This window comes from Colias eurytheme, chromosome 29, assembly GCF_061535395.1.
Source record: "Colias eurytheme isolate Ceu_HAF_F1 chromosome 29, ilColEury1 Martin Lab GWU primary, whole genome shotgun sequence".
NCBI classification, from domain to species: domain Eukaryota; kingdom Metazoa; phylum Arthropoda; class Insecta; order Lepidoptera; family Pieridae; genus Colias; species Colias eurytheme.
The window spans coordinates 4,581,745-4,608,852 of NC_143008.1; the positions used below are offsets into that span (position 1 = coordinate 4,581,745).

The 27,108-nt window shown below is 36.3% G+C and overlaps 2 protein-coding genes and 1 pseudogene across 3 annotated transcripts; all 3 read left to right on the forward strand.

The window, feature by feature from the left end:
- The first annotated feature begins 8,848 nt into the window (after positions 1 to 8,848).
- On the forward strand, positions 8,849 to 11,026 carry LOC149896217 (uncharacterized). The gene is made up of 3 exons (XM_090118276.1): positions 8,849 to 9,571; positions 9,638 to 10,361; positions 10,452 to 11,026. Exons 2-3 carry the CDS (start codon positions 10,158 to 10,160, stop codon positions 10,581 to 10,583), a joined length of 336 nt encoding a protein of 111 aa, XP_089974402.1. The 5' UTR covers positions 8,849 to 9,571; positions 9,638 to 10,157; the 3' UTR covers positions 10,584 to 11,026.
- On the forward strand, positions 10,901 to 11,581 carry LOC149896218 (uncharacterized; annotated as a pseudogene).
- An 8,202-nt stretch (positions 11,582 to 19,783) lies between these two features.
- LOC149896219 (uncharacterized) lies at positions 19,784 to 23,943 on the forward strand. 2 transcript variants are annotated; one of them, XM_090118064.1, is made up of 4 exons: positions 19,784 to 20,134; positions 21,071 to 21,223; positions 22,626 to 22,883; positions 22,999 to 23,943. In XM_090118064.1, the coding sequence occupies exons 2-4, from the start codon at positions 21,203 to 21,205 to the stop codon at positions 23,209 to 23,211; spliced, it is 492 nt and encodes a 163-aa protein (XP_089974190.1). In that variant the 5' UTR covers positions 19,784 to 20,134; positions 21,071 to 21,202; the 3' UTR covers positions 23,212 to 23,943. The 2 variants fall into 2 exon arrangements, with proteins under 2 accessions (XP_089974190.1, XP_089974191.1); XM_090118065.1 differs by having other exon boundaries at positions 21,074 to 21,223.
- Positions 23,944 to 27,108: the final 3,165 nt, after the last annotated feature.

The following is a 27,108-nucleotide window of genomic DNA, read 5'->3' on the forward strand; positions in this document are numbered from 1 at the left end:
TCACCAAAATTTATATTTGTCATTAAGTTGTATCACCTAATAAATAGATCTATCACCATGAAATATTTTTGTTCTAAGATAAACAAAAATTGTTTCCAGGTATGAATTATCAAATTAATGTTAATATATGTGTAAAATAAGAGATCGATAACCAATAATATTATATTGCATTATATGAATATAAACTTTGTTCTTATAATAACAGTTTTGTTACTTTAATAATAGCTCTGTGCTCAGAATGGTAGATCTGTCTCCAAATAAATCGATTATCGATCCCTGACTGCGACTCCTTTTTATTTGATATTTTGTCACCAATGCAGTAGTAACATTCTATTTCGTTCAGATAATAAATTAATAGTATTCGTTACCAATTTAATACATCAATTTATAATTTTAATGAAAAAATGATCAAAGGGGCGGAGACCAATTGGCGCGACAAGCTGATTATTGAGTGGTTATTATTTTTAAGAATAAATATTGATTATTTTAACTTTAATTAAGTGTTTTATCTACTATTCTGCTAGCCATAAGCCAGCTATTTTAAACCAGCGCTGATTGTTCAGTGGTAATTATTTTAAACAATAAATATTGATTATTTTGACTTTGTTTTATTTACTGCTCTGCTAAAAAATGCAGCTTCAGGGCAAAGCACAATATGCATGTTCAATAAAGGAATTCTCAAATTGGATTCAACTTAATGAATTCCTCAAAACACAATTTAGCGAAAGGAAGCATTATTTCGTTTTGTTTTAAAGCCTTATCCTGAGAGTCTCAGAACAGAACGAAGTTGCGGTGTAAGTGAAGAATAATCACATGATTTTAGTCGGCTCTCGATAAAATAATACGTAAATTTAAAAATATGGAAAAATATCGTACAATCCAACGAAATTGATCGAAATTAAGTTCTGGAGGAATGTGTGTCGTCGACTGCGTATGTTTATTTAAAAATAGTATCCATACTCGCTTTTTCGTATATGAATAAATAACCTGCTTATATTTTTCATTACTTTTTCATTACAGTTCATTGAAATGACGAGCTACTCGAAAGAGTCACCAACAAGCTGAGGATAAAGTTCAAGATGAAAATTTGTACGATGCAGCAGAGAGAGTGATAATAGACAAGGTGTACTTCCTAAAAAAAAATAAAAATTATATCGAATCATGCCCCTCAATTTGGTTGTACTCTATCTAATTTAAACATAATAGGAGAAACTAAAGTGGGTTTATATTCCAAATTGAAACTAGCGTGTAATATGTGCAGAGGTGAATTCAAACTGAATACGTCAGATCCACAGCCAACTCAGAACCTAGACATAAACACGGCAGCTGTTTCTGGAATTACTAATGTAGGCATTGGCTTAAAACAATTTCAAGGATTGTATGTAGCCATGAATCTTCCCACAATGACGCAACAGATGTACCGGAAAAAACACACGGAAATTTGTGACCAATGGGAAAAAACAGCGCATGCCGTTATGGATGCAGAACGTGAAAATCTAACTGCGATTGAAGAAGGAACTAAATTAAAATTAAAATAATTTAAATTTGTTATTTTATTCTTCAAATCGATTTCAAATGAATTTATGAATTTTTTGCATTGGTTTCTTTTACACCCCCTTTCCATAGCCCAGTTATATAATTTTTTTACTACCTTGGCCGCCGACTGCTCAGAGCTGTAGGGCTGTTTCTCTATACAAAAAAAAATTGTTCATGCTACCCAAGTATGCACTGGACTATCCTCTAAGAAACTCTCCGCCTTACATAACGCCGGGAGCCTGGAATGGACCTGTGAGGACTTAACACCCTCTACAAAAATAGGATACCAAAACAATAGACAGATTTTTAGTTATGAACAGGAAGCATAGTTGGAAAAAAGTATATTACTTTTGTCTTCAAGTGTCTATTTCGGGTTGTCTCCCAAAGAACTTCGGAATTTCGCATTTCAGCTTGGTATGTCTAACAAATGTAAGGTGTCTAATCTTAGAAAACGAACCAACTAGCTGGCTCAGATTGGTTTACATCATTGTTGAATCGACAACCTTCATTGTACATTGGACCACTTAGATTATTAGATTGGATTTTGTCCCAAATGTGATTGCCGGTCTTATTACATGGTTCCAATAAAAACGAGGCATAATTAAGGTAGCTACGGACCACAGCATTATGCAGGATTATTGCCGCTGGATTAAGAAAATGTGAAATTGTCCGTGAATAAGTTCTAGCCAGACTTCCTCTTGAAGTAGAAAATAATGAAGATGCAACAAAACTGCTGTACATGACAGTTTTTTTTTTAAATTTTTTGAAGGAAATGCGCTTCGGCTCCATGACAGCTATTAAAGAACCCAAAAAGAAGAGAAGAAAGAAGATGTGGTGACAGGAAAAAGTGAAAGTGCTGAAAAAATAGAAAGGCATGAAAATCAGGAACCTGAAAAACATACAAAAAAAGAACAATAAAGCAGACAGCAGAAACTACTTCAAAACTTTTATCTTTAAAAGGAAAGGGCATTGGGAAAAAATCAACACCTAATACGCCGGCCACACACTCGACGAGTGGCATGGGAAGTAACGAGGAAAGTAGGCAGAGACATAGTGTGGCAACGTTACTCGTCATGCCACTCGTCGTGCTCATCGTCCTGCTCACTGCTCCCTATGTTGCCGGTTTTTGCGCTTTGTACTTCCGCCTTCGATCGAGCCGCTCATCTGCTGTGCGCGCGCGGCGGGCATTGAAAACACGTGTATCGCAATCGGATAATTGGCGCAAATTCATCGAGTGCTGCAGCATCTCAAAGGTACGTGGTGCATTGTTTGCTTTGCTTTAGAGATTCCCTAAGGCTTTGGAATTGTTTTAAAGGCTCGAAGACTCAACCATAAAAAAAAACTGATGAAACTACTGAGTGGATTCCGACGTCTACTGTTGTCCTTACTTTGCAAGGGCAAATATTACCTGATAGAGTTTTCTTATATAAATCTTCTTTAATTATTGTGACATACCAACTACCAACTATTCAATGCCGGAAGTGCTGCAGGTTTGGCCATATTAAATCCCAGTGCTGAGCAAAACCTCGTTGCTTCCGCTGTGCGAAGGAACATGATGGCATTGATTGTAATGTTTCTGAGTCTGCCGATGCATGTGTCAGTTGTACAGGTTCTCATTTTGCTACAGACCCAGTTTGTCCTGAACACTCAAGACGACAAAATATTAAACATATTATGTCTGAAGAAAACAAGCTAGTCAAATCCCTTCCTCTTCAATTATGTACTCTCCTCATAATCCGTCCTCTTCCCCTACCTCCTCCTCTTCTATGTGCCTCGTCCTAGAGCTCCTCTTGGAAAAGGTGATAAAAAATGATAAGTCAACTCAAAATAGTAGATAAAGGTAGATATTACTCGAGATCCCCAGTTAGAATCACAAAATGGGTGTGCCTTATCTGGCATCCATCACTACATGTTTTAATCAAGGATGTTAAGGATTCGTAGAACCGAAACTATCGTATATCCGAAATAAAAAATATCCATATCCGTCATTGAGATAATATTACTACGTATGGAGGAGACACCACGAACAAAATCTGTGCGCCATTTTTTTGCTCTAACTAAGTTTTAAAAATTATTATCTAGTTAGGTACTTAACGATGAAAGTTATTCCTTTGCACTTTTCCGTATTATTTGTATTATTTGTGCAATATCGTAACACACACGAAGGCATGTTTGATGCGTTTCACTTTAAAACCATTAAAAAATACCGCTCAACATACGTCACATGACGTATGTTGAGTGGAACATAAGTGATGTAGGCGGTGTCGTCTCCATATTAATATTATCTCAATGATATCCGTAACCAAAACTGAAATATATGTTCCGGATAATTTCATGAGACAAGTTACGACAAGTTGTTTTAATCGGCTGAGTGACACGCGCCGCGCGCGTCTTTTGGATTAATTGTTTACTTCTGATGCACAAGTCATAAACAAGTCAGCAATCAAATTACGAAATTACAAATACTTAATTGGATAAACCGAAAAATAAGTGTTGTGAAAGTTAGTATGTGAATGTGTGTGTCATGTGTATTAATTTATTAAAATTATTAATCAAACAAACGAAATTGATAAATTAGTGGCTGAGATAATTGCGTTACAAAATTTGCCATTTAATTTTGTAGAAGGTGTAATGGTACGTTTACACGCTTGCCAAGCCTTGGCAAGCATCGACAATCGCAAGCATGTAAAAAGGGCGTTTGGCTTGGCTTGCGTGGGCTTGTGCCTGCTTGCTTCCGATCCAGTCGAGTGTCGGTTTTTTTACGCAGATCAAAGGGCGTTTGCGGTAAGCGCTTGCGATGCATTTACATGTTGGTCCGCGTTTAGTAGCCATCGTGATCTCGCGGCGAGTACACGCTTGCTTAATTTTACAAAAAATAAATAAAAAATGAGTTGCTGGTCGAATGAGGAGAGTCTTTCGTTTCTGGAACATTACCAAGTGGAACCATGCATCTGGAATCCGAAAGATGCAAATCATAAAGATAAGAAGAAACAAGCAGATGCATGGATTCGTCTTTCTGAACTTACTGGAAGGCCAGTAAAGGTAATAAAAAATAAAAAAGAGATATTGATGACTACTTTTCGCAAACACTTGAAAAAAAAACGTGAACGTGCGTTCTGGCGCAGGCATGTTCCTACGATACATTTATAATTATTATTTTGATAGTCTGCTTAGCAAGGTGTAACTTATGTTTAAAAGCGTTGGTTTCAAATAAAAGTACGTTAAACCAAATGCAATAGCCGTCACAAATTCGGTGTCCGCCATGCTTGGATGTATATTGCAGACTGACGCATACACAAGCGTATAAACGCCTTTCAAACGCCAAACGAGATTTGTGGAGGCTTGGGACTGTTTGTAGTTTGCCAAGGCTTGGCAAGCGTGTAAACGTACCTTAACGGTTTCAAATATTAATGCAGGCAGTATTACCACGTTAAGAGGTCGGCAGTATTTTACCAATTTACTGTGTACTGACATCTACAATAAATTCATATTTCATGGAAGCAGTAAAACAAAAGATTTCCACTAAATCATTAGCTTTTGTAGAAGACGTTAACCAAACTGTTACAATCAAAACAAAAACACTGTTAACATATAGCCAGTATGTACGCAGTCAAGTTAAATATAAAATTTTTTCAGTAGTACTGAATAATTAGTATTAGTGAATAAGGAAATAAGTTGTAACAGTGTAAATAGGTGAAATAAATGTATGTCGTAGGAATGGTGTTTCTTTGAGCACAAACCCCAATATATACAGTCCACAACAACACTAAATACTCAATCTCAATGTCTACTTCCAACATCCTAAGGGTACGGTTGCCGGCAAATCTATATAAGTCTGTGTATTAATCATTGTGTTGTAAACTAAGTTTTAAATAATAAAATCCTTTTTTAAAAAGAGGTTTATTTCACCTCCCATAACATTTAGAGATGTACATCTCTGGTGCGCCGGGTGCGAGGCAGTACCAATAGCGCTCTTAAAATGATTGCAGACAGATTCGATTGTGCGTACTTGCACCATTGTGAGAAAGTACACACATCTTATATTAATAAAAATAAAATGACTAATTATAAATGGTAAAATATTCAATAATGATAATATTTAAATTAATGTAAATGTAAACTGTATAAAACAATGTAAACTAACATAGTAATTAAGAAATAATACTTACAAGTGGACCTCTGATGTTATATTAATAAATAAATTATATATAATACTCCTATATCTACATACTCTCCTCTAATAACCCACCACCCCAATACTCCAGCTGCAGAGATCGAATATACAGAAATCCACTCGGATTTTATTGAAAAATTAGAGCCTCGACAAGAAAATGTATTGTTGGTTAGAACAGTTCGTAATTCAGAAGGAAATACTACTGCCGTGGAGTACATTACTACTGATTGATTTATTTGAGTTGTAAACGTATTTAATTGTAAATTAAAATAAATAAATGGTTTGATAAATACATTTTTAATTAACTACCCTAACTTTTAAATTAAATTACCTTAATTTTTTGTTCGTGGATATCACGAGAAGTGCGATCTAATCCCAATTTTTTAAAGAGGATTATATGGACCGATGAAGCAACTTTTACGAGAACAGGATATGCAAATCATAGAAACGATCACCTGTGGCTTTCAGCACAAGTTTTCGGTAAATGTATGGGCTGGAATGATAGACGATATCTTAATTGGCCTCTTATTTTGCCCGCTACATTGAATGGTCCAAGATTTTTGGAATTCCTGCAACGTTGGTAAAAAACAATGCGCGAATGGTAGATCAAAAATATGACGTCACAGGCAACACTGTGTAACTTTTTGCAATTTATATCATAGTAGCATTTGTTCTTAAGTGAATATAGGCGTTTATAAAGAAAAACTATCTATTTTAAAACAATTTTTTCATGAAACTCTACAGAGAACAAGAAAACCTATGGAATTGTTTCGATAAAAACTATCGAAATAGAGATATGAGAAAAGAATCTTTGGAAAATATCGCAAAAGAAATGCACCTAGGTAACACCGGAGAGGTAACCAATAAAATAAAAAAATTACGGTCCACCTACAATCAACAATTGAGTAAAAACGAAAAAAGCAAGAAGAGTGGCGCTAGCGCAGACGATGTGTACAAACCATCCATAAAATGGTTTGATATAATGGATTATATAATGAAAACAATTAATTGGTTTAAGTCCTTATATTTCACTGCGTTTTGCCAAATTGTTCTTATTTAAGGCCGGTTGCAGAGCTTCACCGACCATCCAGTGCGTACGTCAGTCGCGCTTGTCATATGTATGGAAATACGCGTGCGTATGGTCGGTCTAGCCAAAGAAAAGAAAACAACATCCAATCTGATGAGTACCTAATTCTTTATTTCACTGATAAATGTTACATTTTTAGTTATTAATCATACGACTTTGCCAGGAGACAGCACCGTCATTACAGAAGTAGTTTTTATATTTTTCTCTCAATTTTTCGGCAACTGCTTTTGATCTGTTATTTGTTCGCGATCGGGCGATACTCGGTAATGCATTTATTTCTCATCTCCACGTTCCAAGGTTGACAGTGAAATTTGTAAGATCTTCATAATCTACACTACCAGGAGTGTAGATGTGTGGTGAAGATTTCCGTAACCAGTTGTGCAGTACGCATGTAGTTCGAATAATTTTTATTGTGGTCTCCTCTTGCAACTGGATAGGTTTTCCCAAAACGCGAAAGCGAGATGCTAAAATACCGAATCCATTTTCTACTATGCGTCTTGCCCTAGACTCTAGGGAAAAAACTTACAATTACAGATTCTCTAGGGCCTAGAGAATCTGTAATTGTAAGTTTTTTCGAGCGTATACGCACTATGCGGGTAGCCGCATTGCGGGTAGCCGTCCGGCTGACCGCAAGCACAATTATGTACGGAATATTCATTTCTATGCGCACTGTGCGGTCTGCGGTAGCCGCATCGCGTAGTGCGTATACGCTCTAAGTCTCATTGGGATAGCGTTTTAATAAGTACGTCCTAAGAGGAAAATTCTTCTGGCAATAATGTGCCATTTTCCAACACTGATACAATGAGGAAGCTTGGAAAACACCACCGTCAGAATTACGCCCATATGATCCTATATCACCGCTCGACGCTTTAATGTCAGCCAACACTACGTGTGGAAGCTGTTAAACTCTTCTGGTTTTCACCCTTATCGCTACCAACCCGTGCAATCACTACACGGCAACGATGGAACCACCCGAATACAGTTTTGTCAATGGTTATTGAGACATTTAAATCGTAAAATCGAACATTTTTGGGCGCTAAATAATCCACACGTAATCACAAATAATTACCATCAAGTCCGCTTTAGTGTCAATGTCTGGGCTGGCATAATTGGCAACATAATTGTTGGCCCTGTCTTTATTGAAGGACGATTATCAGGTGGTAATTATTTAGCAATGTTACGCGGTGTAATTGAGGAATTATTAGAAGATGTGCCACTAGCCTACCTTAGAAATTATTCTTATCAACACGACGGCGCTCCGCCTCATTACTCAAGTGAAGTGCGTGATTTTTTGAATACAAAATACGGCCAAAAGTGGATTGGGCCCGGAGAACCTGTACCACCTGCACCGGACTTGACGCCAATGGACTTTTATTTATGGGGTGAGGTGAAAAGACGTGTTTACGTTGAGGAGGCCCAAAGTGTTGAGGACCTCAAAAATAAAATAATTAGTGCGTTCAATGACGTTAATAGTGAAAACGAGACAAGTAATTTGTTAAAAAGACATTTTAGAAAACGTGCTAGACTGTGTATTGAGAGAAACGGACTCCATTTTGAATACATTTTAAAATACACTTGAAATTATTATGTCGGGTTGATTAGGTAAGTTTGTTTTGAATTATGGTAAATAGCTGATTCCAATTTTTTAAATACGCCATAATAAACACTTCGCATAATTCTTTTTTTTTATTATGACGGTCCTAAGCCCGTTAATGTATGAAGGGAAAATTGGAATCTGCTCTCTTACGTAATTATTATTATTAACACGAGTGGTTATCACTACTTAGAAAGTTAATTGTTACTTATTGATAGTAACAATAAGTAATGTAGTGTGTGTTATTATTCGCAGTAATCGAATATTGTAAATTCATCGATGTTTGTGGCGTGGCGAATGGCGACACTCCTGCGAGAGTCAGTCGCCTGCCACTCGCCTACCTAAGTTAACGTGTAATAAAGTAGTTCAGCATATCCAGTATTTAATTTGAAGACCCCAGCCTCTGTACACTAAACTGGTGACCCCGACGAAGAACTCTCTTCGAAAGTTCGAAAGTTTGTAGTGAAGGGAATCGGCGTAATTAGTGACATTGGCTGTGGGGTAAGTTTTGTTCGAGATCAAATTCCTCGCGGCACGGCGACAGGAAGTTAGCGTGACGCAATCGAAGAGCGCGCGTGGCACGTGGCGACTACAGCGGCAGGCGGCTCATCAGCTCATCGGCTATTAACTCATCGGCTCAATCAAAGAAGAAAAATGAATAAAGCAGCAGCATCAGACACGGAGATCAAGGAAGGGGCGTCAGGCGCGGCGTTGGCATTGATAAGCGAGTCCACCAAGCTACCAGAATTTTGGACAGACTTGCCAAGGTTATGCCAATTAACTTTTTGTTACTATCAGCGCTAAAAACAATACCAAATCTCAATCACGCTTATTATTTGCCCCACAATGAGACTCGCATTCGAATGTGTAAAGTTTTATTCATGCATACTCTTGCAATTTCCGAAAAATTTATTAGAACTGTTCAAAAGAAAAATTACAGCTTCAGAATTCCGTCAAAAGAAAACCGAGGAAAACATGGCAACCACAATAAGGGCCGGTATTTCAGTTGTCACTGATCTTAGGAATAAATATGAGGTGAAGCTTAATTTCATAATAGCGTATTTCAATCCCGACCTAGTCTGAATTTACGCCTCAGTGCTGCCCTAAGCGTCAAAATAATTAAGTGACATATTTCTTGACCTTAAAGTGCGCCTCAAGTAACAACATAATTAATAATTGTGTAAATTTCGATTGGTAGGTAACCAAAAAGAATTACTTTGTAAGTATTTTCACTGTTTATTTTAAGTGGATTTTATAATTAAGCTAAATAGTTGCCTAACCTAAAAATATTTTCAAGCGTATCTTATTCGAAATTTCGTATTATCTTATTAGAAAGAATCGTTGTAAATTTAAGTAATTTAATAAATATATATAATTAGATTTTTAAAACAAAACGTAAGGATTCGTTTTCAGAAAACTTCTGTTTTCAAAACGAAACCTTAATGGATACATGTATCCATGTACATGTATCATATACATAAAAAAAGCCCTAACTACACAAGTAGTGAGTTGGAGGTTCTACAAAAAATATTTATAAAATATTTTAAAATTATTGAAAATAAAAAGAGTGATGCGGTATCCTGGCAAGCAAAACAAGCGCAATGGAATAAGATTGCATTAGAATTTAATTCTCAGAACACCACAAACAGGTATTTATATTGTTATTTTGCATTTCTAATACTAATCATACACTAATAATAAATATATTTATTTTATTTTTAAGCAATGGAGTATTTTTAATCTAGGTGCAGCAAAGTAAAAAAGAAATGGGAAAATATGAAAAAAAAACTGTAAAAGATAAAGTCGCTGGCCATAGGAAACATGCCACGGGTACTGGAGGAGGACCGCCGAATCCAGATCTGAAAATGGAACCCTGGGAGGAAGAATTCTTAATGCACATAAAACTGACAGCTGTAGGCCTTCCACCAGTATTTCATGATGACAATCAAGATCGAACATATCCTTTAAAAGCTTAATTATTTTATTGCAACAATGAATTCAATCTACTGTCATATAATTTATTATGCTTGTTTTTTTTTTGTTTTATATAGAAATACAAGTCAATAGAAGTTGGTGGGTTTGACCCTCTGATTGAGGCTGTTGCTGTTGAACCTTCAGACATAGACACAGACACATTAAAGGTGATTATATTGATATTAGATAAGTGTTACAATAACGTCCTTATACTTTGATAAATAGATTTGCATTGTTTTGCAGGATTTACAGTACAAAGAAGTGACTTTGAAAGACCATCGAGAATCCAGCAATAATTAAAAAGGTAAAAATGATTGTTGCATTAAAAAGGTAAAAATGATGATGAATTCCCGAGGACTTCGGAGTAGAAAAATAATATCATTAGTCGAAAAAAATCTTTCGACTAAGTGTTTTACTACATGTAAGTTGTATATTTTTTATAGGTAGTATTTAGACAAGTCGCGTTACAGAATTTCAATTCGATTGCCGCCATTGTGTCGATATCTAATTATACCTTAAAATATTGAACTCATTACATTTCTGCTGTGAAAATTCTATTTAGAATTTTTCACGTCATATGGTTCGAAACCACTTATCTGAACCTGAAGTGCAATTAGCATTATCACATCCTAAATAAACATAAATTTAGCGATCTACAAAAAAAGGGTAATAATGTAAGTAATTCACAAACTGCATTCAAACCAGTGAAGAAGTGTAGGTTTTCTGAAGAAGTGTAGGTTTTCTGAAAAGGCCGACTATTTACCGTGTTCCAAATGTTTAGGTTTTTATTCAAGGAAACAACTGTGGAGACATGCAAAAAAATGCAATAATACAACTTTTACAAGTCATGCACAAGTTGATGCACAAAATTTTCTTGTACGTTACGTTAAAGTCGACAATAATTTAATGAAAAACGTGTTTCCTCGTATGAAACCAGACAAGATATCATTAGTAGCTAAAAAGATAAATTAATTTGTATGTTTGGAGCTCAATATTTGAGAATACATCGCGAGGATCATTTTGCAACTGTAGTCTCACGTAAGATGAGGGAGTTAGCGAAATTGCTTGTGGAAATAACTAAGCTGAACCCAAATATCAATAGCTTTGAACAAGTATTAAAACCACAATATTATGACACTTTAGCATACGCAACCAAAATAGTAGCCTGATACAATGAAGCAACACAAAAATTTGATGCCCCAACTTACGCCATGAATATTGCTACATACATAAAACAATGTTGTAATATAGTAATATAGCGTTAATAAAAGAAAGAGATAGTAAACCGAAATCTGGCAACGTCGCACTCACAAATGCCGTTCATGCTATGAGGACGCTAGATAGTCGATGCGATAGGTAATTCACGATTAATATATCCAGAACGCTGAGACAAAAGGCACTTACGACAGTAGAATCGAATAGAATAGAATCTTCAATGTAAATTTAATTTCCCTGGCGTTATTGGCTGTATTGACTGTACGCATGAAGCCATAATCAAGCCAAAAATCATCGAGCATAATTATTTTAACAGGAAAGGATACCACTCCTTGAATGTTCAAATGGTATGCTTTGCAACAGCTGAATTAATTTGATTTATACTTATTTTGATATGAAAAATTTATATATTTCTATTCTTAAAAAATTATATCAATAAAACATATTTTTTAGACTAATTGACAACAGTACTAAAATATTAGTAAATAAATTGAGTTAGTTAGGTATATAAATCTAGATGGTTAAATCATTTTCAGATTTGTGACCAAAAATTAAAAATTTTGAATGTAAATTCGAAATATGGTGGAGCTTCACACGATGCCTTCATTTTCTCATCCAGTAAAGTAGAAACCTACATGCGTTACTTAATCAGCATGGGGAACAGTCTTGGTTATTAGGTAAATAACTTAAGTATATAATATTTAAAAAAAAAAAAAATATTTAGGCTCAGACAGCTTGCGTTATGAATTAATCAAATTTTAAGGTGATTCTGGATACGCCCAAAGGCGCTGGCTAATGACGCCAATATTGAATGCTGCACCTGGGTCGAGAGACGAAGTGTACACTACTCGTCATGTGCAAGCACGGAACTGTATTGAGCGTTGCTTCGGTTTACAGAAAGCACGTTGGAGGTGTTTACTCAAACATAGAACCCTGCATTATGAACCTCACATTGTGTCCGCATGTTGTGTCCTGCATAATATTGCAGTACAAGCTCGTTTGCCACAACCTGTTTATATTGTTATTACCTTGAGCACGAAGATTCTGGTGACATGGGACCAGATCAAACCGGTACGGCTCATCCCAGCAACCAAGAAGACCTTATGCAAGGCAGGGTACTACGAGCTTGCTTAGTAAATCGAATGTAGTGTGTGTGAGTGAAGTCCCATTTCCCCTAGTGGGGTATGGGGCAGATGCATTATGCATACATCTGTTTCACTCACATCAATTTTAGGAGGAGATGATACTGAGTTATTCCGAAATACACGTCTGTCAATATGCAAACAATAAGTACTGCAAATTTATTGATAACAAATGTGGTGGCCCGCTGGCCTGGATCAACTCATGATGCTACAATTTACCAAGGCTGTCGTACATAATATATTAAGTTTGAAGCAGGTGAATACAGAGGAAATTATTTGTTAGGAGACAGTGGATATCCATTAAAGGTAAAAATAAAAGAAGGAAGTCTGGTGTCGAAAAGACATTTTGGCTGCATTTGCAGCGGATCCTACCACGAGTTCCAGAGCAGTAGCTCGAAATTTGAACATTTAGGTGTAGCACACCATGCACCAAAATGGCAAATATACATTCGATGGCACGGATGTGCAGGGTTTAGAAGAGCACGAACCCCAAAGAAGGATTCAGTTCTGCCTTTACCTTCTCAAATTGAAGATGGGTGGTTTTTAAAATCAATCTTATGGACGGATGAGCAAATTTAGTAGAGAGGGCGTAACTAATTTCCACAATACCCACGAATGGGCCGACAAGCACAATAATCCACACTGGAAAAAGCAAATCACATTCCAGAGGAAGTTTCAGTCTGTGTGGGCAGAAGTAATTGGCAGGACGTTGATTGGGCCTCACTTCTTATCGGAAAATTTAAATAGCGATAATTATTTATAGTCCATTGAATGAGTCCCTCCAAGGGGGGTCTAGAGTGCGTGAGTTAGTAACGTAAGATGTTTCTTCGGAAACATGTCAAGAGTCCCTAGGTAATAAACATACTAAAACCCCGGGCCACTAGGAGGAGCCCCGGAGTGGGGGGAGGGGGGAAATGGGTCCATTTTTTCATTTTTCGCTTAAATCTCAAAAACGGTACATGTTAGAGAAAAACTTTCAAGCAAAAGTTGAAAGGCCATAAAATTATCTACAAGTTGTACCTGAATCATTTTTTCCTATATCCTACCGTTTCTGAGTTATACGCAGTAAACCATGATTTTGGTTCAAACAATTTCCACATCAATCGATCAAAAAATATTTCTTTCTTCCAAAAAACTCAAATGTGCAACTTGTGACCAGTACTGATAGATTGCTCTTAATTAGTTCTATAATTGGTAAAATAAACACATTCCTCCATGGAAGCCTTTAGGAGGAATCGATTGTCAAAATATTATATTAGGGCAGTTTGAGTTACTGAACTTGATCTTTTTATTTTTTTCTTCCAAAAAAACTCAAAAGTGCAACTTGTGACCGGTACAGATAGATTGCTCATAATTAGGTCTATCATTGCTAAAAATACCAGATTTCACCACGGAGGCGTTTACGGGGAATTGAATTTTATCAGGGTAGTTACGATACATGAACTTTTTATTTTTTTTCTTGCAAAAAACTCAAAAGTGCAACTTGTGACCGGTACAAATAGATTGCTCATAATTAGGTCTATCATTGATAAAAATACCAGATTCCACCATGGAAGCGTTTACGGGGAATTGAATTTTATTAGGGTAGTTAGTTAAAAAGTTCATGTATCGTAACTACCATAATAAAATTCAATACCTCCTAAACGCCTCCATGGTGGAATCTGGTTTTTTTATCAATGATAGACCTAATTATGAGCAATCTATCGGTACTGGTCACAAGTTGCACTTTTGAGTTTTTTTGGAAGAAAAAAAAATAAAAAGTTCAAGTATCGTATCTACCCTAATAAAATTCAATTCCCCGTAAACGCCTCCGTGGTGGAATCTAGTATTTTTATCAATGATAGACCTTATTATGAGCAATCTATCTGTACCGGTCACAAGTTGCACTTTTGAGTTTTTTGGAAGAAAAAAAATAAAAAGTTCAAGTTCAGTAACTCAAACTACCCTAATATAATATTTTGACAATCGATTCCTCCTAAAGGCTTCCATGGAGGAATATGTTTATTTTACCAATTATAGACCTAATTAAGAGCAATCTATCAGTACCGGTCACAAGTTGCACTTTTGAGTTTTTTGGAAGAAAAAAATAAAAAGATAAAGTTCAGTAACTCAAACTACCCTAATATAGTATTTTGACAATCGATTCCTCCTAAAGGCTTCGATGGAGGAATGTGTTTATTTTACCAATTATAGACCTAATTAAGAGCAATCTATCAGTATCGGTCACAAGTTGCACTTTTGAGTTTTTTTGGAGAAAAAAAATAAAAAGTTCAAGTATCGTAACTACCCTAATAAAATTCAATTCCCCGTAAACGCCTCCGTGGTGGAATCTGGTATTTTTATCAATGATAGACCCAATTATGAGCAATCTATCTGTACTGGTCACAAGTTGCACTTTTGAGTTTTTTGGAAGAAAAAAATAAAAAGATCAAGTTCAGTAACTCAAACTACCATAATATAATATTTTGACAATCGATTCCTCCTAAAGGCTTCCATGGAGGAATGTGTTTATTTTACCAATTATAGACCTAATTAAGAGCAATCTATCAGTACCGGTCACAAGTTGCACATTTTAGTTTTTTGGAAGAAAGAAATATTTTTTGATCGATTGATGTGGAAATTGTTTGAGCCAAAATCATGTTTTACTGCGTATAACTCAGAAACGGTAGGATATAGGAAAAAATGATTCAGGTACAACTTGTAGATAATTTTATGGCCTTTCAACTTTCCCTTGAAAGTTTTTCTCTAACATGTACCGTTTTTGAGATTTAAGCGAAAAATGAAAAAATGGACTCATTTCCCCCCTCCCCCCACTCCGGGGCTCCTCCTAGTGGCCCGGGGTTTTAGTATGTTTATTACCTAGGGACTCTTGACATGTTTCCGAAGAAACATCTTACGTTACTAACTCACGCACTCTAGAACATTTTATTCAATGGACTATTACATTTTCTTCAAAATGATTTACCGAGGCTGGTAGAGGAATCTGGTGCCCCGATATTTGAAACAGATCACGAAATCATTTTTCAGCAAGATGGCTGTCCAGCTCACTGGACGTTAAATGTAAGGGAACATTTAAATAACAACTTTCCCGATAGCTGGATCGCCAGGGATGGACCAATCCCTTGGCCCGCTCGGTCACCAGATTTGACCCCTTTAGACTTTTTCGTGTGGGCTCGAGCCAAGGAACTGGTGTACACTGAAGTTGAAATAAACACAAGAGAAGACTTAAAAAAGAGAATTAATTCAGCATTTGAAACAATGAAGTAGCAAATGATGTTGAAAGTAACAACAACAGAAGTGAGAAAACGGGCCCGCGCTTGTATAAGAAATAATAACGATTATTATTAAAACCGGTATCCATATCGACACATAAATCTAATTCTGTTGTTTTAGGGGAAACTGCAACTGTTAGCATTAGTAACCATACCCAAGAAGATGAGCTTACAAACGATGATGATGTTATAATACCAAAGAAACCACCTCAATGTAACCGTGTTATCCGAGGTAAGGACGACTGTTTTTCTGTGAATGTTTTATTTTAAATTTTTCCAGACATTTTTTGACAGCTTTTTAAACAATAGTACAATGTTTGAAATTGAAAAGTTTATTCTTGAAGTGAGAGAGACCTGCCCTTTACGATGTTCAGTTGGCCGAGTATCGAAACAGAAATAAAAGCAAAGTATTGGTATGATGTGGGAAGTGCTATGTTCACAGAGTGGGATGACCTAACCTCTAAAGAAAAAAAAGTGAAACACGTACAATATTATTTACTTAGGTAATTTTTGTTGCTATAATTGTTAGTTTTTATTGTCTATGGTAGGTATAACAAAATAATATACATTCATCGGTACAAAACCGTTGTTTCAACAATAATTATAGGAAAGATAATTTTCATTAAACGTGATTAATGACCATATAGTCATTTTGCCAAGGAACCGCGCCCACTGTGTTAAAATAATCTTTAAATAAGTTTCGAATTTGCATCCCCGAATTCCTTGTCCTTTGAATTACGGGTGTCATATTTTGTTGATTATAAATGTCTTCATTTTCCCCGTCAGTGACATTTAATGCTCGACGCTTTATAAAGTTGTGCAAAACGCAAGCTGCTTTTTTTACAAGAATTGAACTGCCCGGTTGAAGATTTCTTGTATTATGAAATATGCGAAATTTTGAGGTGATTTGTCCAAAGACTTCTTGTGACATCTTTTTGCATTACCAATGTGCAAATTTGTCAGAGAGTGAATTTTAGAAGGTATTACCTATGAACAAATGTAAGTGAAATTGTATGTTGTGTAAATCAAGAAAACAAGGATTGTTTACTGGACCGTCTTCCCCTAAAGACAGTGTTGCACCGACTCAGTCTCTCAATAATATAATGAAACATTCCACGTAACGTCTCGCACGAGACAGTCTGTAGTTAAAAATCTTTTTGTCCGTAGGAAGACATCGACCTGGATACGGTCGCATTAAATTTCGATGAATACCGAAGGCCTCATCAGCTACAATCACATATGACATTTTGGGTCCACCAAATACCATTTCTTCTTTTTCCGGCAAATCAAGTGCTTCTTTATTTAGCTTCTGGCCTAGAATTGAAGATTGTAAAATGGTAGAATCATTTTCACGGCGCAAGCGAGAAGAACCCGCAGCATAAACATTATTTTCTAGACTGGGGTGAATCTTTCTCATATGTTTTTGTAATTCTAGTGTATCCATGATATTACTGTTATTAGCAGATTATATTATTAGTGATTTGTAAATATTAAATCGCATTCTTTGTGGGAGTCACAAAACAGGTTATTGAAGTGGCACCAAAAATAAAAAGGAAGAAGGTGCTATCGTCGACTGTGGCACGAGCCGCTAGAGATGGCGTATCATGCATCTCTACAAATTCTGACGACGGTGATCAAGCGACGCATCTCATAAAAATTGAAATGTATGATATGAAGAAACTATCCAAGATTCCAACTAGTGATCACTGGAAGCACGCTACCACGAGGATTAAATATTACGTAAAGAATAATAAGGATAGCATCTACGACAACACACGGCGTCATTCTCGATTGAACGCTGCGGTGTGCGGGTATGCGTCACGGCATATATGAATGCGACAATATGAATTTTTTCGAAGACAATTTAATAGAATTAGTTCGCAGCTATCCTTCTTTATATAAAAATAAAGACAAAAAACATAAAAGTTTGATAATTACAGCAAAATTGTTCATGTTCACGTCTACCTTCGTAACTGCCGCAAAATCAACTGACCACCTCTCCGCAGGGAAGGTAAATGCTGCGTCGTGACGCTGCGTTGGGGCGCATACCTCAGCGTTGTGCGTCATGATCACCAGACCAAAGCTTTAGGGCGATAATGAGCGTTCCCGCCACGAGCATACCAAGCGAGCGAGTTTTTTCAGTCGCAGGATTAACCATTACGGCTAAAAGGTCACAGTTAAGTCCTACTTCAGTCGACAGAATAATATATTTTATACATGACAATTATGACATGTGCAAGAAACAACTTAGCCACATATCCCTTTTTAACACGTATGTGAAAAGAGGTTCCAGCCATGATGGCAAGTCAAAGTACTTCACAAAATGATGCGAATAATCCACCACCCCAGCAAAAGGCGAAGAAACCATTTCCGAGACCACGACCGCAATTCAAGAATCAAGAGTTTCCAAATCCGATTAAACAGTCAAATACATCCACTCCAAACAAGTACAAAAGGTAAAATAATTTGCATATTATTAATTGTACTTGTCATTTATATTTTGCTCGTACTTTCCTATTTTATAATTCCTTTTTTTCTTTCTGATTTTGATTGTCGCCATAATATTTTTGTTATTAATATAATTTAGATTTTATACGATGTTTGATCTCAAATAAACGTGCCATATTGATGTTGATTATATAAAAATAAATAAGAAATTTAATGGAGATTTAGGCGTATTTTACTCATTTTCTCCATTCACGCGATTACGCCGATGACGCCGCCGCCGCCGGCAAATTAGATGCTAGACGCCGCCGCCGGTCAAATGAGCATCGGCGCACATGTCTACTATGTACTCATTAGATTTTACCTGACTTTTGGGAGTCTTTGTGGGAGTCACAAAACAGGTTATTGAAGTGGCACCAAAAATAAAAAGGAAGAAGCTGCTATCGTCTACTATGGCACTAGCCGCTAGAGATGGCGTATCATACATCTTTACAAATTCTGACGACGGCGATCAAGCGACGCATCTCATAAAAATTGAAATGTATGATATGAAGAAACTATCCAAGATTCCAACTAGTGATCACTGGAAGCGCGCTACCACGAGGATTAAATATTACGTAAAGAATAATAAGGATAGCATCTACGACAACACAAACGCCCTCGTATACAATATTACAAAGACAATAGCAGAAAGTGAAAAAGTTAAAAAATACTTTTTTAACAATGATCATTAGTGAATGTGATTCTGTTTACTTAAATTACTTCTATGTACTCATTAGATTTTACCTACATTGTTTGAAATTGGGTATCAGTTGCTCTACCAACACTTAACTGTTACTTACTGTACTACATACTTTCTTCTTTATGATAAAGATGGAAAACTTCAGTGAAATGTGCACCAGTGCTTTCTTTTCCGCATCCATTGAAGAGAATATAGAACAATCCAACAGCAAATTCAATCAGGAGCTGTCTAAAGTTTGTGATGAAATGGAGAAGCGTGAACTATTCGATTCATCGTATGATGATGAGTTGCATAATCAATGTTTGATGGTTGAAACAACGTTGATGTAAGTATTTGAAGTACAAACTCAAAAGAAATATTGTCTAATAATTTTCATTTTTGTTACAGTCAACCAGAAGTTGGAACAGGTATCAATCGAGGTATCACTACTTGTTCGGAATAGATAAAATAATTAAATGGTCACACTGATAGCGGAAACGCGATGTATTCAATTGGCGACGAATCGGGGTTCGCATTAATTATTGTAGCATTCTATCGGGGTCCGCCAATCGCGCCGCTAGCGTGAAGTCGTGTTTTTAGTGTTATTACCGGTCGCCTCGGAAGTTATTTACGCGCGCATCGGAGCGTGTCGTCGATTGTTTTACGTGCTGAACACGTAGTAAATTAGTAAAAGCGGCCCGCGGAATTGTTAATTGTACTTTTTATTGATATTAGTAATCACGCGCTGACCGCGAGTTATTATTGTGAAGTGAAGGACGACGGCAATGGCGGCTGTACTGTGGTGACGTACACACATCGTAAATTGTCTCTTTTGCATTATCTTTTATTATCTATTATTCCCGTAAATATAGTTTTTCCTCCCCGAGGGGCCCCTATTGTTTTTATAACATTTGACTGACCGACACACCACATATTATGTGCAGTTTATGTTCTACGCAACGTGGTAATCTCAGGTATGTACCTAGGTTTGATTTAACTATTGTTGTATTATGGTAGCAGAGCAAAATAAATAACAAACATAATTCGTTGGTATACGGAGCGTGGTTGATCGCCGACCACTAGGTTTTTTTTGGGTAAAACGTAACACTACTAATGAAAATAAGGTTCATCAATTGAAACCAATGACGTGGACAACAATAAGGTGAAATGTGATACATGCCATGTTTATATTAATAAAAGGTATCTAAACAACAATTTAAAAAGCAATATACATAAAAATAATCTTTTAAAATCACATAATTCATTAACAAATGTTACAGTTGTTGAAACCGCTTTTGGCAATCGAATTTTAACATATAGAATTAATAGTAAAACATTTCAATCGGAACAGTATTTTGAAACACCGGAATCGTTTTTAAATTCATTAAAAATCGATATCTTATTTTTGATAAATGAATGTATTCAACAACATACAATTTTTTAAATTAACTTCATATTGCATACTGATTTCAAACAACAAACTAAAGATATTAAAAATACGTTTGATTTTCAAACGTTTAATTACATAATTTGTCAGGAAGATGACTTAAATATTTTTTATTCGTCACTGGACTTAAAAAGTTATCTACTGCGAGTACAAATATTGGCAAAAAAATTTTCACGTGCTTGAAAAAAAGATATAGCAAACTTCATTACTTAAGTATCTGCAATGTCCAGATGTATATTTCACCTCTGCGCAAGACGATGAATTCCCGAGACCAGGTAGCAATGAAATGCTACAAATGATTGTCAAACTTTTAACGCGCACTGGTTGTGATCCGCCAGGAGAACAAATCGAAGAAGAGCAAGCATGTCAGTCACTTGACAATGAAATGCAACCTGAAGTTGCATTAAGTAAGAAAATATCGAGTTGTAAAATGTTGATGACAAATTTTGAAAATATTTTTTAGTAGCTGTACATATCGATACGAATGGCATCGGTCAATATTTTGATTCATATGGACGAACACCTGAACGATATCATCTCCAGTTCTTGAAAAGGAATAGTAAGAGATGGGACTGGAATGTTGATATGATTCAGAATGATTGGACTTCAGTTTGTGGTGAGTATTGCTTAATGTATTTGCTTTATAAGTTTCAGGGATATTCAATGCATAGTTTTACGAGCATATTTACAGGGAACACACTGTACAACGATATTTGAGTGGATGAGATGATTCGCTCCTATTATATAAGTAGACAAGGCTACAATTCAAATGTTCATCATTAATTATTTTTGTATAGCAAAATGGACAAATGGTCGCCAAATCTAAAACTCTCTTTAGCAAGAAATCAGGGACACCCCGAAGTTCGGTTTGGTTAATAGAAAGGTTATTTGGTGACCATTTTCCATAAGCACACAAACCAGTAGATAATAAGCAACAACATTTTGGAAATAAAAATGGCAGTAAAATGAAGGACTGTGTTTTATTGATGATTCAGAATAGCGAGGTAGGTCGTAACAAAGAAGTTTAATACAAAAGCATTGATAAGCGAGGTGCACAGGCTTTCTTAGTTAGGGAGAACCCGGAGATACTGCGCGCCTTTTAAGCACGCAGTACCGCCGGGGCTCAAAACGTTGCCGCGCCCGTTGCGCAACCGCAGAGGGACTCTCCTGAGTCCCCACCGCTGTCCCCAGTGTCAGTCGAAGCGGGGTTCGAAGCCCCGACCGGAATGGAGTGCGAGAGCGCTCCTCATTCATCAGCAGCTTCGGAGGCGGAGTCCTCAGATTCGTCCGACGGTTTCGAAACCGTCAAATATAAAAAGAAACGCAAGTTAAAAGACTCTGCGCCGCCCGCTAAAAGGAACGCGACCGTTCGTGATTCCTCGCGCGCCGAGCCTAGCCGTGCGCCCCCGCCCCTCAGGCATCCGAAGACCCGACCGCGGGCAACGCCGCGACGCGTAAACCGCCTTCCCCTCCCCCCGTTTACGTGAGGGATAAGTCAGCCTGGCTGAAAATCTCAGCCTATTTAGATAGTGAAGAAATCCCCTTCAAAGCTCGCCCAACTAAGGACAATATTCGTGTCCAATTACAAACTTCAATTCCAATTACAACTTTTGATGTATTTGTTGGGCTCTTGGAGTTTTATACAGATTATATTATTACCAATTTTAAATGTGATAAATCGATCTAAAATCTAAAAGATCTGTATAAAACGGAACGTCACGCCTGCCTGTTTTTGACAGATGACATGCCCGCCAAAACGCCTTCTACTGACGCAGGACGCTCTTTTTTCGTTGTATTGGTACCGATTTCTGTTCATAACTTTTATATAAACTTTCTGATCATTTTGTTAAATTATATTGATTGATTTACATAGATATTACACCTATTTTGTTAAATAGAAATGGACTCTGAAGTGGTAAGTGACTTTTACGCATCCGTACCATTAATAATTTTGTTTCTTCGTGGTGACGCCAAATATGTTCGAACGCATTTTTTGTAAGAATATCTGTTTATTTTAGGTTCGAGGCAAACCTCTGACGAAGGATGAGACAAAATTATTGCTGGGCTTAATTGAGAGCAGCCCAATAATTTTGTCTAAAACAAAAAACGCCGCCAGCAACAAGATGAAAAATGAGGAGTGGGTCAGCCTGACACACAAATTTAATGCCACTGCCTATGTTTGTCGTCGATCACCCCAGCAGCTACATTTAAAGTGGGTAATTTTAAAGAAACTTGCTCGTAAACGCAGCACAAAAATTAGGATGAATCGCATCCAAGTAAGTGTTACAGAAAATTTTTTCATCTTTGTTTGAAATTATAGGTAGGTACTTATTACGTATAATGTTAAGTAATTTAGTACATAGTAAGTACATCAGTTTATTATTTTCACAGACTGGCGGTGGCATTCCAGAGTACATTCTCCGGATGACATTCTGGACAGAGTGGCCGATTTACTGGGGAGAACTGCAAGCGGCTTTGTTGTGCCATTTGGTGGTGACAACGAGGAAGCAGTTTTTGTTTGTGCTGGTGATGGTGATGGTGGTGGTGGTGGTGATGGTGATGATACTGGCGATGGGGCTGGGCAGGCTAGGGTGCTGCCGGTAGAATCAATACCAGTGTTGGTAGACACAGGTATTGGTACTACCATGCCAGTAACAGTATATGATGCAAATACTTCATTTCCATTATCTATTATAGTTAATGGTAGTAGTACTCTTATATCAGAAAAAACTATAGATAATGCCACTTACCATGAAGCTGGGGACAGTAAACTACACACACCCAAGAGGACATTGAGTTCGCCTAAAATAGGTAAATATATTACCATTCATTAATAATTATGATTCATTAATAAATATTGTGGAGGAAGAGGTCAAAGGGGAAGGGGGGGCAAAAGGCTCTATGACCACTGAACTTTTCGTGAATTTTATCAACCACTTGGCAAAATATAAATCTCCAGGCAACTGCCTTCTTATTTTTGACGGAGCTTCATCACATTTAGATTGCGACATTGTTGATGCAGCGGAAAAACAGGACATAGTAATCAGCTTATATTTACTTTGATCAATTACAATTTTAAAGCCAACCTTAGAAATTAATGAGACCAGTGCAAGTTTATCAGAAACGACGCCGGAAGGAAACCATAATCAAACAAATGAGTTGACTGATACTCCTGAAAATACTCGCAAAAAAGAAAGAAAAATACTGACAGCGAAGACTGCACTTCACGACAAGTGGATAAGCTTACAGCAGTGTTAGAGCAGAGCATTAAAGCTCGACAAGGAGATAGTATTCAAGATTATGATAAAATGTTTATGTTATCTTTGAATTGATTCAAGTAATCTTATATATAAAAATGAATCGCAAAATGTGTTGGTAAGCGCATAACTCGAGAACGGCTGAACCGATTTCGATAATTCTTTTTTTATTATATTCCTTGAAGTAAGAGGTTGGTTTTTATGTAGAGAAAACGTAAATATGTACCACAGGCGAAGCCGGGGCGGACCGCTAGTAGATAAATATAAATGCAATCCTCAATTTACTGGCTATGGATTTCCATATACTTCTTTTGAACATTGTCAAGGTCATACAGGTCATACATATTACACCCGGCCAAGAACGGAAAATTACTCTCAACCAAATCCATCTATCTACATTGGAATATTCCCGAAGTATATATGAAATGTTTCAAGACAATAGTAAAATCCTTCAAAATGACGATATGGCATTCTATAATTCCCTTTTGCCAATTACAAATACATTTACCATCTCTCAAAAATGGCTTTTCGTTCTGAAGTTCTAAAAATAGCTAACATGATCCATAATGGCATCACAAGCTTTAGTCGTCCCCTGTCTTCCAGTACGACATTCATAGTAACATCGCCAGAGTATTCACAACATGCAACACAAGAATCAGAACAGTCGCTCTCAAATTATTATGTTGTTATGGCAATATGGCATTTATTTGCAATGCTTCTTTGATGTTCCAAAATGTTGTTGCTCGTTGGCCTGGCTCATGATGCAACTATATAAATAATAAATCAAAAAACTCAAACTCAAACATTTATTTATTCAATTAGACTTCTTCCAGAAGCACTTTTGAATCGTCATTACATTCTTTAAATTTACCACCGATTCGGAAAGCAGTATCTATGGAGAAGAACCGGCAAGAAACTCCATAGTTGCTCTTTTAAAGTCATGTCCATATACAATATAATTTTACATTACATGTTACTTACATCTAACTACATAATATTATATATTATCATAATAATTATGCCAAAGAACTGTCCTGTTATTCTTACGCGACAACCCTCCATGGATTTTCATCTTCCATATATTCCTTAATGCTGTAGTAGGCTCTCTGAACTAATACATTTTTTAAATAAGTTTTAAATTTAACACTACTAAACTCTTTAATACTATGAGGAATTCTATTGTAAAAACGTATACCTTGGCCCATAAATGAATTTTTAACTTTAGCTAACCTATAAAATGGCATTTCAATTTTATTTCTATTCCTTGTGCCATAACAGTGTCTATCTCCTACTTTTGTGTGTAAGTCCGCGTTTTTGTGTACATGTAAAACATTATTAAATATATACTGTGATGGTACAGTGAGGATACCAATATTCTTAAAGAGATCTCTTAGTGAGTCCCGAGCACGTAAATTATATATAGAGCGTATGGCTCTTTTCTGTAATATAAATATAGTTTCTATATCTGCAGCCCTGCCCCATAGTAGAATTCCATAGGACATAATGCTATGAAAGTAACTAAAATAAACCAATCTAGCCGTATCTTCATCGGTGAGATGCCTTATTCTTCGAACTGCATATGCAGCTGAGCTGAGCTTAGCAGCGGTGGTGGCAACATGGGTCCCCCATTGTAGCTTCTCATCTAGTGTCAAACCAAGAAAAACAGTAGACTCGACAGGGTATAATACCTCCCCGTTTAAAATGATATCCCTTTTGACCTTTTTTACATTTGGAAGGATAAACTCTACACAATTTGTTTTTTTTGCATTCAATAATAAATTATTAGCATTAAACCAATTAGATATGCGTAAAAGAGCAGAGTTTACTTCGTCAACATTTGTGTCATATCTATCCACATTAAATATTAATGAGGTATCATCTGCAAACAGTACTATTTCACACATATCCTGCAAATAATAAGGTAGGTCATTAATATACACTAAGAACAAAAACGGTCCTAAGATAGATCCCTGCGGAACACCAATGTTAATCGGCGCACCGCAAGATTTCTCTCCATTAACAACAACGGTCTGTACCCTGTTCTGAAGATATGAAGCTATGAGGTCCTGAGATAAACCTTTGATACCATAAAAATTTAGTTTCCGTAATAGAGTGGAATGTTCTACACAGTCGAAAGCCTTAGAAAGGTCGCAGAATATCCCCAAAGCATTCTTTGAATTTTCCCATGCTTTATATATATGTGACAAAAGAGCTATTCCAGCATCAGTGGTAGAGCGCCCCCTTGTAAAACCAAACTGTTTGGCGTGCAGTAAACCATTTGAAACAAAATGACTACATAATTGGTTTAAAATCAATTTCTCGAAGACTTTGCTCAAAGTTGGTAAAATAGAAATAGGCCTATAGTTATTACAGTCTTCTTGGTCACCGCTTTTGAATAAAGGAATAACTTTACTAAACTTTAATAAATCAGGGAATATACCACAGTCACAACATTGATTAAATATAAACGCTAAATGGTTGGCAATGTTTTCTATAATATTATTTACTAAATTCACAGACATTCCCCAGAGATCACATGTTTTTTTTAAGTTTAATGTTTTAAAAGTTTTAACAATTTCATCTGCAGTCACATGTCGCAATTCAAATAATACATTACACTCCGCAACATGGTCCCTCAAATAGGACTCCGCAAGCACTGATGATGAATTTAATTTTTTAGTAATACTAACAGGGACACTACTAAAGAAATCTTCAAAAGCAAGCGCAACATCAGCACTTTTGTCAATTACCCTGCCAGCATTTACAAGTTTTATGGTACTATTTGTCCGGCTTTTGCCCATTTCACCATTAATAATTGTCCAAACAGTTTTAACTTTGTTATCAGAGTTGCGTATTTTATCTCTGACATATAGACACTTGGCAGTGAAACAAACTTTTTTAAAAGTTTTTGAATAATTTCTAACATAATTATGGAATGACAAGTCTTTGTTATATTGCTTCATGCCATATAACTCATATAGAATGTTAACTGAGTAAGAATTACATTGCTGACAACGGCAGTTAAACGAGATAGGAATTTGATAAACCAGAATATTGTGGAAATATGAAAGAGGGCAGGAAACGGCGCCATGTTTACGAACGAACTGGCTCGTGTAAAACAGTATAGAACGAAATTAAAGAATTGTAAATGTTATATTTTGTGTATGATTAGCTGTAGCCCTGTAGGATACCTTTATAGCGCGCAATAATTTTACTGCGCAGTCTAACTTTAATTACACCTCAT

Coding starts and splice junctions, on each gene's coding strand:
- LOC149896217 (XM_090118276.1), top strand. CDS start 10,158: ATGGGAAAATATGAAAAAAAAACTGTAAAAGATAAAGTCGCTGGCCAT. Junction 10,362..10,451: donor ATCGAACATATCCTTTAAAA/GCTTAATTATTT, acceptor TAGAAATACAAG/TCAATAGAAGTTGGTGGGTT.
- LOC149896219 (XM_090118064.1), top strand. CDS start 21,203: ATGATTGGACTTCAGTTTGTG. Junction 21,224..22,625: donor TGATTGGACTTCAGTTTGTG/GTGAGTATTGCT, acceptor TGTTTATTTTAG/GTTCGAGGCAAACCTCTGAC. Junction 22,884..22,998: donor TTAGGATGAATCGCATCCAA/GTAAGTGTTACA, acceptor TTATTTTCACAG/ACTGGCGGTGGCATTCCAGA.